The sequence below is a fragment of the Cuculus canorus genome, chromosome 4, assembly GCF_017976375.1.
Source record: "Cuculus canorus isolate bCucCan1 chromosome 4, bCucCan1.pri, whole genome shotgun sequence".
NCBI lineage: Eukaryota > Metazoa > Chordata > Aves > Cuculiformes > Cuculidae > Cuculus > Cuculus canorus.
In genome coordinates, this window is record NC_071404.1 from 30,523,381 (window position 1) to 30,538,223 (window position 14,843).

The 14,843-nt window shown below is 41.2% G+C and overlaps 2 protein-coding genes and 1 pseudogene across 4 annotated transcripts in view; 1 reads left to right on the forward strand and 2 right to left on the reverse strand.

The window, feature by feature from the left end:
• Positions 1-114: 114 nt before the first annotated feature.
• The window catches only part of TRMT9B (tRNA methyltransferase 9B (putative)), a 121,665-nt gene continuing 106,936 nt past the window's right edge, over positions 115-14,843 (forward strand). For all 3 annotated transcript variants that reach the window (XM_054065166.1, XM_054065168.1, XM_054065167.1), the window contains exons 1-2: positions 115-672; positions 5,099-5,149. The gene's annotated coding sequence lies outside the window, so the exon portion shown is untranslated. The remainder of the gene's footprint in view (positions 673-5,098; positions 5,150-14,843) is intronic.
• Positions 8,332-9,395, reverse strand: LOC104067152 (MAP/microtubule affinity-regulating kinase 3-like; annotated as a pseudogene).
• On the reverse strand, positions 9,632-10,356 carry LOC128849176 (MAP/microtubule affinity-regulating kinase 3-like). The gene has a single exon (XM_054065169.1). The coding sequence runs from the start codon at positions 10,221-10,223 to the stop codon at positions 9,690-9,692; it is 534 nt and encodes a 177-aa protein (XP_053921144.1). The 5' UTR covers positions 10,224-10,356; the 3' UTR covers positions 9,632-9,689.

Below are 14,843 nucleotides of genomic sequence, written 5' to 3' on the forward strand. Positions count from 1 at the left end.
TGCGCGCGCCGGCCAGGCGGGGGGGGCGGGGATGGCGCCGGGCGGCCGGGCAGTGAGTCACCGCCGGGGGGAAGAGGGCTGGGTTGGGCTGGGGGGAAACCCTGTCCCTCCCCCGCTGCCCGCCTCGGAAGGGGGATCCCCGTCGTCCTCTCTGCCCCAGGGCTGAGGGAGAAAGCGGCGGGGCCTGGGGGAGGAGGGCAGCTCGCTGGGAAAGAGGGATGGGCTCCCGGCAGTGGGGCTCCTCGCGGGATGCTCGTCTCGGGCTGCTCCGCTTCTATCCTTCTGTGTTAGCTTTTTAACGGAGGGAACGAGAGTAGGTAAAAGCTCCTTGTGCTTGGAGTTTGTCTGTTTCTTCCTCTTTTCTTGGCTGTTTCCAGCCCTGGGTGTAGGTTTTTTCATTGTGCGGAGCTGCTGTGCCCGAGCAGTGAACTTTGATTTTTCACGAGTGTTACTATTATAACTTACTATTATAGGCTAAACTCTAAAGAAAGTACCCGATTTACTTTACCGAAGCTAAGTAGTAGTCGCAGTGCATTTTCGAGAGTTAATATTGAGGCTTTCCTTTGGGAGCGGGGCTGGAACTACATTATTTTTAAGGTCCCTTCCAACCCAAGCCATCCTCTGATTCTACTTATGTCTGACTACCTCTAATGAAAGCTTAAAGGATATTGTGTAAGTGCTATGTATTTACAGTTGCCATGATGCCTTTTTTGAGTTTGAGTTAGAAGGCTGTCATAAATCAGAATTCTCAGATGAATACAATAATTCCTCTGAAACTTTCTAGGCAAGATTTACACATCAGGAAAATTAATTTACAGCCTCGTGAAAGGAGTGAAGCTATATTTATCTTGAGCTGTGTTTCACATATGACAGGCTGGAGGATGATACTGAAGGCTGCTAGGCGGGCTGTAAGCACAGATGCCATAAGTGGAAATAAGCAGATGCATATGGATTTATATCCAGGTGTTTTGTCTGAATTCCATCCGCTCTGAAACACATCCTATTCCTTTACAGTGTCTTTTCAGTTCCTGAAGTCAAAGAAAAAAGATGTTACGGTATTTGAAATGTGAAGGAGAGCATGAATATATTTTAAATGTGAAGAGACAGAAAATATAGCCCCTAATAATAATTAATTTTAAAAAGGCATGAGTTAGGAAGTAACAATGTAAATAAAGATCAAAGTAAAAGAGGTGCCTGTGGTGTGAACTTGAATAGTGGTGGGATGACGTAAAATGCTTTGAATTATGAAGGGCTTGAATGGATTATGGATTCTTATTTAGAGGTGTCAGGTGTGAGCTGATACTTCACAAAGTGTCAGGGAGATACTATTTTGCATTTCAGATTAGAGTACCCATGGAAATGGAGACAAAAACCAAAATGGGACAAAGTTCAAGGGCTTGTGGGACTTCCTTAAAAAGCTGGAATTAGGATAGTAAGGTTGTCCTCTGCAGGAACAGAATTGGGAATTATTAATTTAATTGGGAGTTGGGGTGGGAGGGATGAATAAATGTGTAGTGAGCCTGCTGTTTTACACCACTTCCACCAGCTGTAGAACTCTATCTTTAGTTAGCACTTTCTTGAAAGCTGGCTCTTTCCACTAGCAGTACTGTCACTATAGCCTCTTACTGTCTCATAACATTTGTAATATGTGTTGTTTCCTACATTCCCAGTTGCCCCTATTGTCTTAAGATTTCCCTTGGAAACTCAGTACTTCTGTGCATCAGGAAAAAAAAATGGTGTAGGTTCTGATAGACAAAAGATTTTTTTTTTTGCTTAAGTTTGTTCTGTGTGGTTGTAGAAAGTTGTTGAAGTTCATCAGCTTAATTATACAGACTTCAAATTTGTTTTTAAATACATGCCAGCAGTATGCTGGAAGAGTAGAGAGAATCCTTCAAGAGAATGCATTACATAAAAAATAAACACTTTTGAGTTGGGAAATCCCTGACACACATATCTCTGGCACCTGGGAGATTATTTGGGGAGAAATCTGACTGTATGTTCACCTCGTCCGTATTCTCTAGATGTTCATTTTGATCACTGTTGGAAACAGGGTACTGGGACTAGTTGGGCCTTGGTATTAACCCATGCAATCATTCTCACATCTTTATGCTACGTCTGATACTTCAAGGTTTGGTTTTGGTGTATTATTTCACCTTTGGCATATTTAACTAAACAAGAAAAAACTCAATTTTCTAATTTTTCTTCGTGTTACCATCAGGATGTGATAGTTATGTAAGAGAGGAAAAAAAAAAGACATGCAACTTTTTACTAGATTAGATAACACACACAGCTCTGCCATCACTCCATTAAAAATAGCACACACACAAAAATCCCTTGGTTGTTTTCTTTTTTTTTTTTTCCGTCTTGTAGGGTCAGATAAATGATACTTTAAAGCAAAACAAAACCATACCATTGCAAAGTTCATGGGGGCCGTTCTAAGACAGACTTTTAGGGTTTGTCTTTTCCCTTCTTAATGCAGAGAAATATTGTGCAACTGCTCATTTAAGTCTTAGTTGTCCTTGTTCAGAAAGTTACCTACAAAGCACTGTGCCGTCAGTACAGTGAGGCAGAACTACATTCCTTTCCTATGCTTTTTAAGCTGTTGATGTGATGTTTCTATAAGGCATGCCTTGTACACATAACGTGTGTAACCCAATTAAACATACGATGACAATAAAATACTGTTTTAAGTATTTACTTTAAGTATTTAACCCTGCTTTAGGTAAATTGTACACAATTATTCTTATTTAAGATCTTCAGATAGCAGCAGCAGTAGAAACAAAATGAAGCAAAAGCAACCCTTTTTTAAAAAGTAAAGGTGTTATGTTCCTGAGAACTTAATTGTTTTACAAAAATGTGTTAACACTTTTCTTATAGAAAAAGCAAATAAACATAAAAAAGGGTATCTCAAACCATATGAAAAAAAACATTTCTTGAATGCCTTTTGAGGGCTTTATCGGGTGATGTCTGAGTTACTTCAGCCCTGGCTAAGGAATAATGAATGCTCAGAACCAGCTTGGTTTTGTTGTGTTTGTTCTTTGTTGCTTAGTAGACTTTTGGGGCTTTAGTGAGGTAGTTCCGGCAGGTGGACTTTTAAATGGAGAAATGCTCAGCATCACTGCAGTCAAACAAATGCTAACCTGTGTTTGCTGAATAGAAGTTGGCTTTGAGTATTTTTTTTTTTATTTGCAACTTGATCTGAAAAGTTAACCAAGTGAGCTGAACAGGGCTGGACTGCTACCACTAGCTCTGTCATTTCTGTATGGTGCTACAGTGTGGGTTCTCCAGGGGATCTTAATTCCCTTTGAGAAAATTGGAGCTGGTGGTTCTTAGCACTTTTACTAAATTACACTTAGTAATTATGTATGCACTAGTAAGTATTAAAAAAAACCCCAACTACACATAGGATAAACAGTTAACTACATGTTAGAATGATAAGGATCTCTTTAAAAATAAAAAGGGAGGCAAAACATAATAGGATCTAAAATACTTAAGCAGGTAGAGTAGACACAGATAGAGTTTATTGGCCAGATCTAATAAGGGACTTAAGTACCTAAAGCAGGATGTAGGGAGAATTCAGGTGCCTAAGTCAAAAAATGTGATCTGAGAAATCTCACATAGCTGCTGCCTTACCCAGGAGATGCCTAAAATCAAAAGACTCCTGGTTGATTTATATCTCTAGAGTGTCTAGGGTTTTACTTCTGTGCACATTCAGTGTGCAGTAACTGGAGCAGTTTAGCACCTACTCCCCATTCAGCCACTTACAATCCTCAGCTAATGTGTCCAAGGGCTCTATTTTGTCAGTATTCTCAGGCCATACCAAGCACGCGAGCATATTCAGAGACTGCAGTTTGATGTAGCTGTTTGCTTTTAACATGAGGGATGAGGGAATTGAATAACCTTTTATTTATCAACCTATCTGTTAACCTTACTGATATAAGAGTTGAAAGATTCAGTTTGGTTGTGACTGAGAGTGTTCAATGCCATCTCCTCCCTTGAAATAATCTATCCTAACGACTGACTGCATAAATTTAAGTTGTCTTGGGGCATGTGTTAGGGGTGAGGATGTGTCGCCCCCTACTAAATGCTCTGTTCCTTGGGATGACTCTCGCAAAGTTTGTACTCCTACAAATTACAGAATTCTTTGCCTTTACAGTGGCACAGCTTTAACAGGAATGACGCAGAGTCGTCTTTGTTTTCAGTAGCCTTGTCTCTTGCTGGGTAGGATTGTTTTTCTGCCATACTTTGGATCTTTTTTGTTTAATGGGGATACACAGCAACAATGGGTTGCTATATGGGAGGCGTTTGTTTTCTCACTTCCTTCTGTGATCTTGGCTGTGATTTAATAAAATAGAATACAGCAGGCTGTGCTGTATTTTTTTAAACAGAATGGTATTTGCATCCTACAGTTGAGAGGACTCTCTAGCCTGTGAATTATAAGCACACCGTGGCGTTTGTGTCTTGACCTGAGTTAAATTTCTTAGGATTTGCAATAACACTGCTGCATTTCTTGCAGATAGCTGTGATGCTTCGGGATGGCAGCAAACTTCTATACATACTGTATAGCGCACACAGGTTTTTCACGTGGAATTCTAGTTTCTTCTCTGGGAAAGAAAAATTGGAAAACTGAAAACCAGTTTGCAGTCACATGATTTAAAGTGTCTAGTTAACCGGTGGCTTGTACCAAGACAGAATGTGTCCCTTACTAAAATGTTACATAGTTTTCACACTTAATATTGACATGTTTGGATATATATGGATGTGTTTGATTGGATGTTAATATAAAATGCCATTAATGAGTGGAGTTCAATAAATACGGCAATCATACTTTAAAATTATGGAAATATGTTGACTATCATGGAAGCATCAATGAGTGGAGCGGAGCTGCTCATTTCCCTGTTATCATGTTTATTGTATTTTTAGTTTTTGCATATATAATGATATGTGGGTGTGCTTTTCAAAAGGTAGCTGAATGCTTATACGTGTGCAGGACAACAAACTTAAAAATGGGATCAAGAAGGTTTTATTTTAAATTTCTCCAGTTTAAAAAGTAATTAAGCTACAGATATGACATGAGCCCTATTTGTCTTTTCTTTAGGAAGAGAATCCTTGGATTGATTGGACTCCTTCCTTCTGCCATTGTTGCCCGGTAGGAGAGTCGCATGTAATCAAATAATTATAAAATAGCTAAATATTCAATAGAATATTTTCTCCTATTAATATATGCTGTAATTATTCAAATAGTAATGCACTTACAATGTGAAATACTAAATTCAAAGAGGTACAGAAGCATAATTATTTATTTTTTCGTGAAGTTAAAGCTCTTAGTGCAGGACTGTAACTGAATAATGAACAAAAAGCAGAGTAATAGCTAAGGAAGTACTAAAAAGACTTTCATTACAGAAGGTCTTTTTTAAATAAAAATTGCTTGCTAAGAAAGCATGCACAAAGCAAATAAGTCGGTGTTTTTTCAGTTTATTAGGATGTTTTCTTCAACTGGAAGTCGCAGGCTAAGAGTTGTGCTGCATGTACTAAAATATTTTTTCTGGGTGTAATGCATTCACCTTAAAAAATACAAGCTTTTTTTTTTAAAGAACGTGTAGTAAAAGATAATGATTTGTATGTGTGTTCTGTGTTATAATTTGATATTTAAGGAACTATTTTGGTAACTGTTTATATATTCACTACTATTTTCTGGTATATATATTCTAATATATCTTTTGCTATCAAGTTGGATTTTTTGTATCTGAGGATCATTCTCTGAGATAAATTATATTGAGATATATTTAGTTGTGAATATATTTTACCTAATAGGAGTGTCAGAGCCCACTTTAAACAAGATGCATGCCCTTAAAACACTGGATTCAAATGAAAAAACAACCCATACAGAACAGAGCACTGGCAGGAAAAGCCGCAGCCGCAAAAGTTACCACAACAGCCTGTAGCGAATACAGCATGGAGAGCCCTAATGCTTCCTGGAGTCTAACCCAAAATCAAACCAAAACCGCCAACTACAGCCTGCTGCAGCTGCACATGTTACAAAGAGAAAAGAGGGAGAAGGAGAGTAGATAGGAAAAGATAAGAGAGAAATAGTTATAAGAGAACTAGGAAAGATGAGAAATAAGTCACCACCTTAGGAACTCCGGATGCAACAGCATGTGTTTCTTTGTCTAGTGGGTCCAGAAGATGCTAGGTGTCTACACACGAGACAACACAGGACAGAACAACATAGGACAAGACAAAAGACAAAGGACAAAGACCATGTTGCAGGCTTTCACAGGGATTTTTAAGCTCTCTGTCCCTGCCCCTCACTGGATAAGGTGGGACTGACAGGTAACAGGCTCAGGCATGTACCCTCTCCCTAGGCACTTCCAGACATGCTCTTTAGCACTTCTGGTCTTGCCACTGGGGCTGGGGGCAATCACCTGCTTTGAGCCATTTATCTCATGCCATGCCAGGTCCATATACTACCACGTGGCTCAAGCAGGTGAGTATTGTTCTGCTCACAGAGTGCCCTGCACGCTTCCATCTTCTTCAGTGGCAAGCTGCATATAACAAACAGCAGGAGAACAGAAGGAAGAGAAAGAAGACGGTTAACCATGCAGTGGACAGTTGCTAGGCCAATCATCAAAAACATAAATCCAGAAACTAACATTAATCCTAAGTTTTGTAAACCATGATGCCCACCTTGTGAGTCCCAAGGACTGCAGGGTGCAGTGTAGCCATGAGCTCAGAGCCCAGCTGTTGAACCAGTCCTTAGAATCATAGAATGACTAGGTTGGAAAGGACCCATTGGATCATCAAGTCCAACCATCCCTAACACTCCCTAAACCATGCCCCTAAGCACTTCATCCACCCGTTTCTTAAACACCTCCAGGGAAGGCGACTCGACCACCTCCCAGGGTAGCCTGTTCCAGTGCCCAAGGACTCTCCGTGAAAAATTTTTTTCTGATATCCAGCCTGAACCTCCACTGGTGGAGCTTCAGGCCATTCCCCCTTGTCCTGTCCTCAGTCACTTGGGAGAAGAGCCCAGCTCCCTCCTCTCCACAACCTCCTTTCAGGTAGTTGTAGAGAGTAATAAGGTCTCCCCTCAGCCTCCTCCAGGCTGAACAACCCCAGCTCTCTCAGCCGCACCTGATAGGATTTGTTCTCCAGCCCCCTCACCAGCTTCGTTGCTCTTCTCTGGACACGCTCCAGAGCCTCAACATCCTTTTTGCAGTGAGGGGCCCACAACTGAACACAGGATTCAAGGTGCGGTCTCACCAGTGCCGAGTACAGGGGCAGAATCACCTCCCTGGACCTGCTGGTCACACCGTTTCTGATACAAACCAAGATGCCATTGGCTGCCTGGGCCACCTGGGCATACTGGTGGCTCATGTTCAGTCGGTTGTCAACCGTTACCCCCAGGTCCTTCTCTTCCATGCAGCTTTCTAGGTTGCATTGATGGCAACAGTTCAGCAGTCTGGTCCACAACTTACTTCATCTTGGCTTGAGCTGCTTCTGTTGAAGTAGATGAATTGTGAAGGGTGACACAGCACTCCGTGAGTGAGGTTTAACATTCTGCAGACTCTGTTCTCTTTAAGAAGCAGCACATCCAAGGCTAGATGGTTCTGAGGAGACATCTTTGACACTTGTTGCACCTGTAAATTCAGTTCTCCAAATGCAAACCTTGTCCACTTACTTAGGGTGTGTATCTGCCACGTGACCTTTTCTAAAATAAATTGGTGCTGCCTTAAAACTCTGTAAGGGATAAGACATCTTCAAAAAGCATCCCCACCAGTTGCCTGGGGATATAGTGGTCTGGAGGTTGTATTCCAGAGATTGTCCATTCTGGATGAACAATTGGTGCATGGTTTGCTTACGTGGAATGGTGAAATAGAAAACTCAGTTGGCGCATAGGGAAGGGATACCCTTTAGGCCGTCATGATGTGTCAATGTTAAATACCAGTAAAATTTTCTATCAGAGCATCCCCAAGCTAGCCTGAAGGGAGTGGGATACTTACAGATATTGCATTCACATTGATCAGCCCAAAGGAATAGGGTGTTTGCTGGTTTTGTGTGTAGGGGAATGCCTCTAAGGGGAAAATGTGTATGGGGAACCTCATAGTGGTTATCATAAGCTGTTATCTGTCAAGTTGCAGGTGGTATCATTGTTTTGCCATCCTGCTGATGAGTACCCCCGGCTGATGCACATAGTAAAATCAAAGTTCTTACACTGTTAATAAAGCAGGTTTCTCCTGGCCCATCCTCACAGGTAATAACTCTGGAGCAGTTAAAAGAGGACTATTAGGTCTATGGTGAGGTGGTGAAATGTCAAGATGATGGTGTTTTCTACCCTGTCGTGACCAGGTAAATGGTAATTTGTTCAAGTGTCTCCCAGCTGGATTTTGTTGTTTTGGAAGTTACTTTACTAAATACATTAGTGGAACCCTTTGTTTGAATCTGTGAGAGTGGTGTTGCTTCATGTGACACACTGGGAGAAGCTGGTGGTCCACTGTAGGTATGTTGCTATCTGAGCTAGCTGTGACAACTGCTCTGACTTGCTGTTCCTCTGGGGAAATTAATATGGTCAGGTGTGGTTGCACTGCTAATGCTGTGAGTTGAAGCAACAGGAGTTCTTTGATCGGGAATAGTGCTGTTTTCCTTGCCTTTTTGTATGACTGAATGCCTATCAGCAGTGGTTCTTCCGCTACAAACATATGTGCTGTGCTGTGTTATTGCTCTGCAGGCAGTATTATTACTTAGGTACAGCTGAACTTTTCTTGTGCTCGGGGATATCAGCCTTATTGGGATTGCTGGCATTTCCAAGCATTGGACTAGCCAGTGCAATTCCTCTTCCTGCAACAGCACTACTGCTGGATTTTCTTGTCTGAATTCCTTCCTCTTTGAGGTCACTGTCTGTAGTACTAGTCTGGCATCTTTTGGGATATGCTGCTAGTGAGGAGATGGATGGTCCAGCGTGATCACTATACTACTGCTGTTCCTGGCTAGAAGATATGCTTCTCTGAACTTTGTAGTGAGGAGATTGTACAGTGCTATTATTAAGATCACTACTTGGCCTAACTTTGGCAAGTGAAAGATTGCTGCTGAACTGAACCACTTGCATCCAGCTCTGATGATTTTCTTCCCAGCAGTAGGTATGTAGCTGTGATTTCATCATACTTCATTTTACTAAGGGATTCTTGAATTTCTTCTTGAGAATATCCCATTCCTACCATAGTATCTATTATTTTCTGGTCCGAGATGTCTAGTTCTGGTTCAACAAAAGGATTAAGTTCATTCTTCCCATGCCCTGCATTGATCCACCTGTCCTTCATAATTTGCTCAAGTGCCTCTTTTTTTGTTGGGCTTAGCACGAGGGAACATTTGAGGAGGTTTTCACAGTCTGTGGACATGTAGAAAGGAATCTTATATTTTCCTCTTAGCACTCTTTTCCTAAGTTCCTTTAAGGTCTGTCCATTGAAACGGAGAGATCCGCTCACAAAGGTGTGCAGAATAACACCTGCACTCCAAATATCTACTTCAGATCCATCATATTTTTAACCCTAAAGGACCTGTGGAGCAGCATACGGTGGGCTGCCACAAAAAGTGTCCAGTTTATTTCCAACTGTGAACTCATTGCTAAAACCAAAGCCAGCTATTTCAGTGTTTGTATCTGCATCTAGCAATAAAAAAAAAATTAAAAAAAATCAGCCCTGAGATCTCTCGAGATGTTTTTGATGGCAATACTGCACTGCAGATACTATCTGTCTAAATTTAGCTCTAGCCTCCTTTTCCTTCATTCTTCCATGTGCAACCATACAGTCAAAAACTTCCCCCCACTTGCATATTCCATTATTAAATAGAGTTTTTTCAGTTTCAGTAACTTCAAAGAGCTTCACTATATTTGCATTATTTAAGATTATTATTCTTACTTCTCTAAAGAGCTTTTGTAGACTAGTTGGGTTCAGCTGTGTTTTGTCAATTATTTTCATGGCAACCTCTCTGCCAGTTAGGGTGTGCCGTGCCAGTTTTACTTTTGCAAAATTCTCCTTTCCAATCGTTTTAAGGAGTTTGTAAATTCCAACGTGTAGCTGCTCATCTGCACAGGAAGCTACAGAGTTCCTGCAGCAAGCTCCAGAGCGCCCAGTTCGAGAGGAAACTTCCTGCTGTCCATCTCCATGAGATGTGTGGTCCTCAGCGTTGCGCTCATTTACTGTGGCCAGTGGAGTCCGAGGGGTCATTTTAGTTTCAGTGGGGTGGCCGCGCTGCCTGGCATTTGCAGAGAGACAGAAAGACAAGACAGATGTGCCCCCGACTCCACTGGACCTGTTCGCTTTGCCAATTCAAAAGATGTGAAAAAAGAAAGTGAGCTCTTTATCCCGGCATGGTGCCAGAGCAATCTAAAATCACTCAGGGGTAGGGGTGTACACGATATCTCTTACTAAACAAGATGTGTGTCCTTAAAACACTGGATTCAAATGAAAAAACAACCTATTTTGGTAACTGTTTGGAACTATTTTGGTAACTGTTTATATATTCTAATATATCCTTTGTTATCCAGTTGGATTTTTTGTATCTACTGAGGATCATTCTCTGAAACAAATTATATTGAGATATATTTAGTTTTGAATTTTACCTAATAGGAGTGTCAGAGCCCACTTTAAACAAGATGCATGCCCTTAAAACACTGGATTCAAATGAAAAAACAACCCGTACAGAACAGCACTGGCAGGAAAAGCTGCAGCCGCAAAAGTTACTGCAACAGCCTGTGGTGAATACAGCATGGAGAGCCCTAATGCTTCCTGGAGTCTAACCCAAAATCAAACTAAAACCGCCAACTACAGTCCGCTGCAGCTGCACATGTTGCAAAGAGAAAGGGGAGAGAAGGAGAAAAGACAGGAAAGGATAAAAGAGAGAAATAGTTATAAGAGAACTAGGAAAGATGAGAGATAAGTCACCACCTTAGGAACTCCGGATGTAACAGCATGTGTTTCTTTGTCTGGTGGGTCCAGGAGATGCTGAGTATCTACACACGACACAACGCAAGACAAAACAACATAGGACAAGACAAAGACCGTGTTGCAGACTTTAACGGGGATTTTTAAGGTCTCTGTCCCTGCCCCTCACCAAATCCGGTGGGACTGACAGATAACAGGGTCAGGCGTGACACATACACACACACACACACACATACACACACACACCCACCCCCAGGCACTTCCAGACTTGCACTTTTGGACTTGCCACCGGGGCTGGGGGCAATCACCTGCTTTGAGCCGTTTAACTCCTGCCATGCCAGGTCCATACAAGGAGAGTTCTGTTTTCTAACAATCTTGCCGTTTGTTCTTATACAAATAGAAAAGGGTGAAAGCATTGCAGTCATTACATCGTATTCACATTAAAAGTGTGCCTGTATTATAAAACCAAATCTTAAACTAAGGGAAAAGAAAGGAAAACACTCATTATGCTTGATATGTAGCGTCTGGAAAAAAAAGACAAAACACCTTTCTTTTCTGGGTAGTTAATAACAAATGTGGAATTGAATTCAGAGTTCCAGTCAATTAAAATACATTTTAAGAAACACATGTGAAAATCAGAAAATACTTTGCAGCCTTCTGTTATAAACACACTCTAGAAACTAAAATTCCGAGAGTATAAAATACCTCTTCATTGTGGAATGAAGTCAGCAAAGTAAGGTGTCCGGCGCTGGGGCGTGGCGGAGGCAGGGCTGCAGCTACCCAGAGGCGCACCCGGGCCACGCTCCCCTCCCCTTTTCATACATTTCGCGGAAACGGTTACATTTGGTCGGGACAGCAGTTAACAATAGTGCCCGGTCGCCCCCCTTCAGCACGTGTTGGGGTGCTCTTTCGAGACGGGTCGGCCCCGGCGGTGTGTCGGGCAGAGGGAGGGGGGCAGCGCTGCCCTTCCGCTGAACCGCACCACAGACAACCTGGCGCCACCAAAGAAAGACATTTCACCCCATGACTTAAACATTTGTCCAGAACTCAGGTACCAATACGTTGGGATTTCCATCCCCACCCTCAAGCCAAAAATGCTGAATAGCCTGTTTATTACACTAGTTATGGTGGTAAGTGAGGAAAAAAACAATTACTGGGTTGGACTTCAGGCTGCGATGGGGTGTAATACTATTGACGGTGATTATCAGGTACCTTTGCCTACAACAAGGCAGTGTACGTCAGTGCTGCTAGTACTCGATATAATAAATCACCAAGTTTCCAGGTAGCTGATGATATCTGTCATTAGCTACCAGTCTATAAAAATTCAAAAGGAATTGATACAGTTATGAAATTTGAATTTACTTATACGTCTTAGATTAACTCTTCAGCATCAGAGGAGCATGTGCTCCTTTTCTTAGATATTTTTCATTCACAGAGTCCCATAGAGTTTATATGTATATCTGTTCTTTCCTTATGAGCGTCCTTCCTTCAGAGGTTTCAAAGCGCTGGGCAACTATTTCCTGCCAGTGAGAACAGGCAATAGGTGAATTTTCTTCAAAGACTATGGATAGTAGTCTTTACTAAATGTAGTGTTACGTGAAGAAAATCTTAGCTGGACAAAAAACAATTACTCCAAGGTGGCAGAAAACATTTATTTAATTAAATAGCCTCTTAGGCACAAGATGAATGTTATGGTTTATTCTCACTTTTCTACTTTGGCTTGTACCGATTTACTATTACTTAACATCATGTTTGCTTCCTGATGAGTAGCATCACACAGCACATTATGAACTATAGGCTGGGTAAACACAGCCACATCTTTTCAACCTTTCCTACAAGCATAGTGCAGGAAATGTGTACCTTTATATCGCTTCTGCCAAAGACAGCAGATGACAGGATTGAATGTAGAGACCATTTGTTTTTTCAGTGGAGCATGGGATCGTACAGGAGAGAAGTGAGCACTCTCAAATTCTTCATTTCAGCATGACTATGTATAGTGTTTCAGTCCTTCTCCTACCTGTCTCCCTCCTCCACCATATTCATACAAAAGGTAAACAAGTATCTGGTCTTTGCCTGTTGTCCACAAATGGTCTATGTAGAGACAAAAGAACATTTCATTTACATTCCTGAAAAAACAGAGTGAAACAAAAAATTGTTTTTCCTCCAGCATACATTGGGCATAATTAACCCGTGCAGCAGTACAAAGTTTCAGTCATATGAGTCTAGACTGATCACAGTTTTTCCCATGTGGCTCTGTGGTAAGTAGCCCATCCTGAGTGGGTTCTGTTTGTCTTAGGTGTTCTTGTCGTACTATATATAGGCATTACATTTTAGACATGTTTTTTAGTGATTTGTGTCTCTCAACTCCTGACTGTCCAGGAAGGGTTTCACAAGAGCTGAAAGTCTGTGATTAAGCTCACACATATGAGAGGATTTCTTAAATCACATAATATATCCTATTTATCTTTGTATTTCTACCTCTAATAAAAAAAAAATAATGATACCTTAACAGAACAGCTTATCCTGCTGTTTTTCAGGGGCTTTTTGGCATGTTAGATCTGTTTTGTATTTGCATTTTGCCCGGCTGATACTGGTAATTCACCTGAGAGCCCCACCTCACGCCTAGTTCATGCCTGTCCTTCACTAAAAAGCTGAAAGCTTGATTTGTGTCCTGGGGATATCAGCTGTGGTTATTTGATTTATGGCTCACTGTGTCAAGTTTTATCCTCCTGCTGCTACTGCCTTAACACCCCAGTTCCTGGCCATAAATCTAAACCAAAAATTAAGTATGTAGACTAGGTGTGTATGTCTATCACTACTTGTAGAAACAGAAGGTGCAACATGTTTTTCTTTCTTGTATTTAAACAGTTATTTTTAAAAAATTACTCTCTAAAGTGCTTTTTTTTGTACCTGGATTACCATGATAAAAATACTGAGTTAAATACTGTGATGTTTGCAGCACTAATGCCTGGGGTCTAACAGGCTTTCCGAATTCTTGAGTTCTGCAATAGCATAAACAAACTTGATAGTCAGGCATGTAACTTATTGCAGGCTTAAACACAGGTTATACTGATTGCAGGGCTGATCCATGTCTTAGACAGAGTAGCTGAGTTAAGTAGGCTGTTGTGGTTAAGTAAACAATAATACATCAGAATGAAAGGTTTCTGAACAAGCTGTATGTGGATGGATTATAGCAGATCAGAGTCTGCATGTCAAGAATGGTGAAAAGTGAGCAAAGGTAGCAGCAGCCTGTATTCTGTTTTATCCAGATGGCTTTCTCATTGTAAAAGGCTTGCATTGTAAGAGAAATACTAGGTGTTTGAAGAGGGAAATTCACGTAGAATAAGTAATTATTGGGAAGGAGGCAGAGGCAAAAGGAATAATAGTTCATTTATTTTCCAAAGACGTACTGCAAATCTCTGTTTCTATTTACACTAGTGGGACTGAGCTGTCTTCGCTGAAATCATGTCTTTCCCGAAGATATAAAGCTGGCAAGTCATGATGTGGCTACTTTCCTACTTTTTGGTCTCACCTAAGCAAAATAGAGTTGCCGTTCAGATTGTACCATACCTCCTTGCTCCTTCACGTACAATCGTCTTCTGGTCAGGATCACTACTGCATATTAGAAAGGAAAGAAAAGAAGAGGATATTTGAACTTTTTGTAACATCTATGAGCTTCCCTCCAATGAAATCTATATTCAGTTTCATTAGTAAGCCTTAGCTGTGCTTGCCTGTATTCCCACTTTAGCTCATATTACAAACTACCAGCATCACGCTATCAAAATGCACATATTGCTTTGAGAAGCTGCTGCTATTTCTCCTGCAGCAAAGACACTATCATGTAGTTCCACTACTTGGCTCTTGCAGTTAGGAGCAGGCACTAAGTAAAAAACACTCTGAAGA

Coding starts and splice junctions, on each gene's coding strand:
- LOC128849176 (XM_054065169.1), bottom strand. CDS start 10,223: ATGACCCCTCGGACTCCACTGGCCACAGTAAATGAGCGCAACGCTGAG.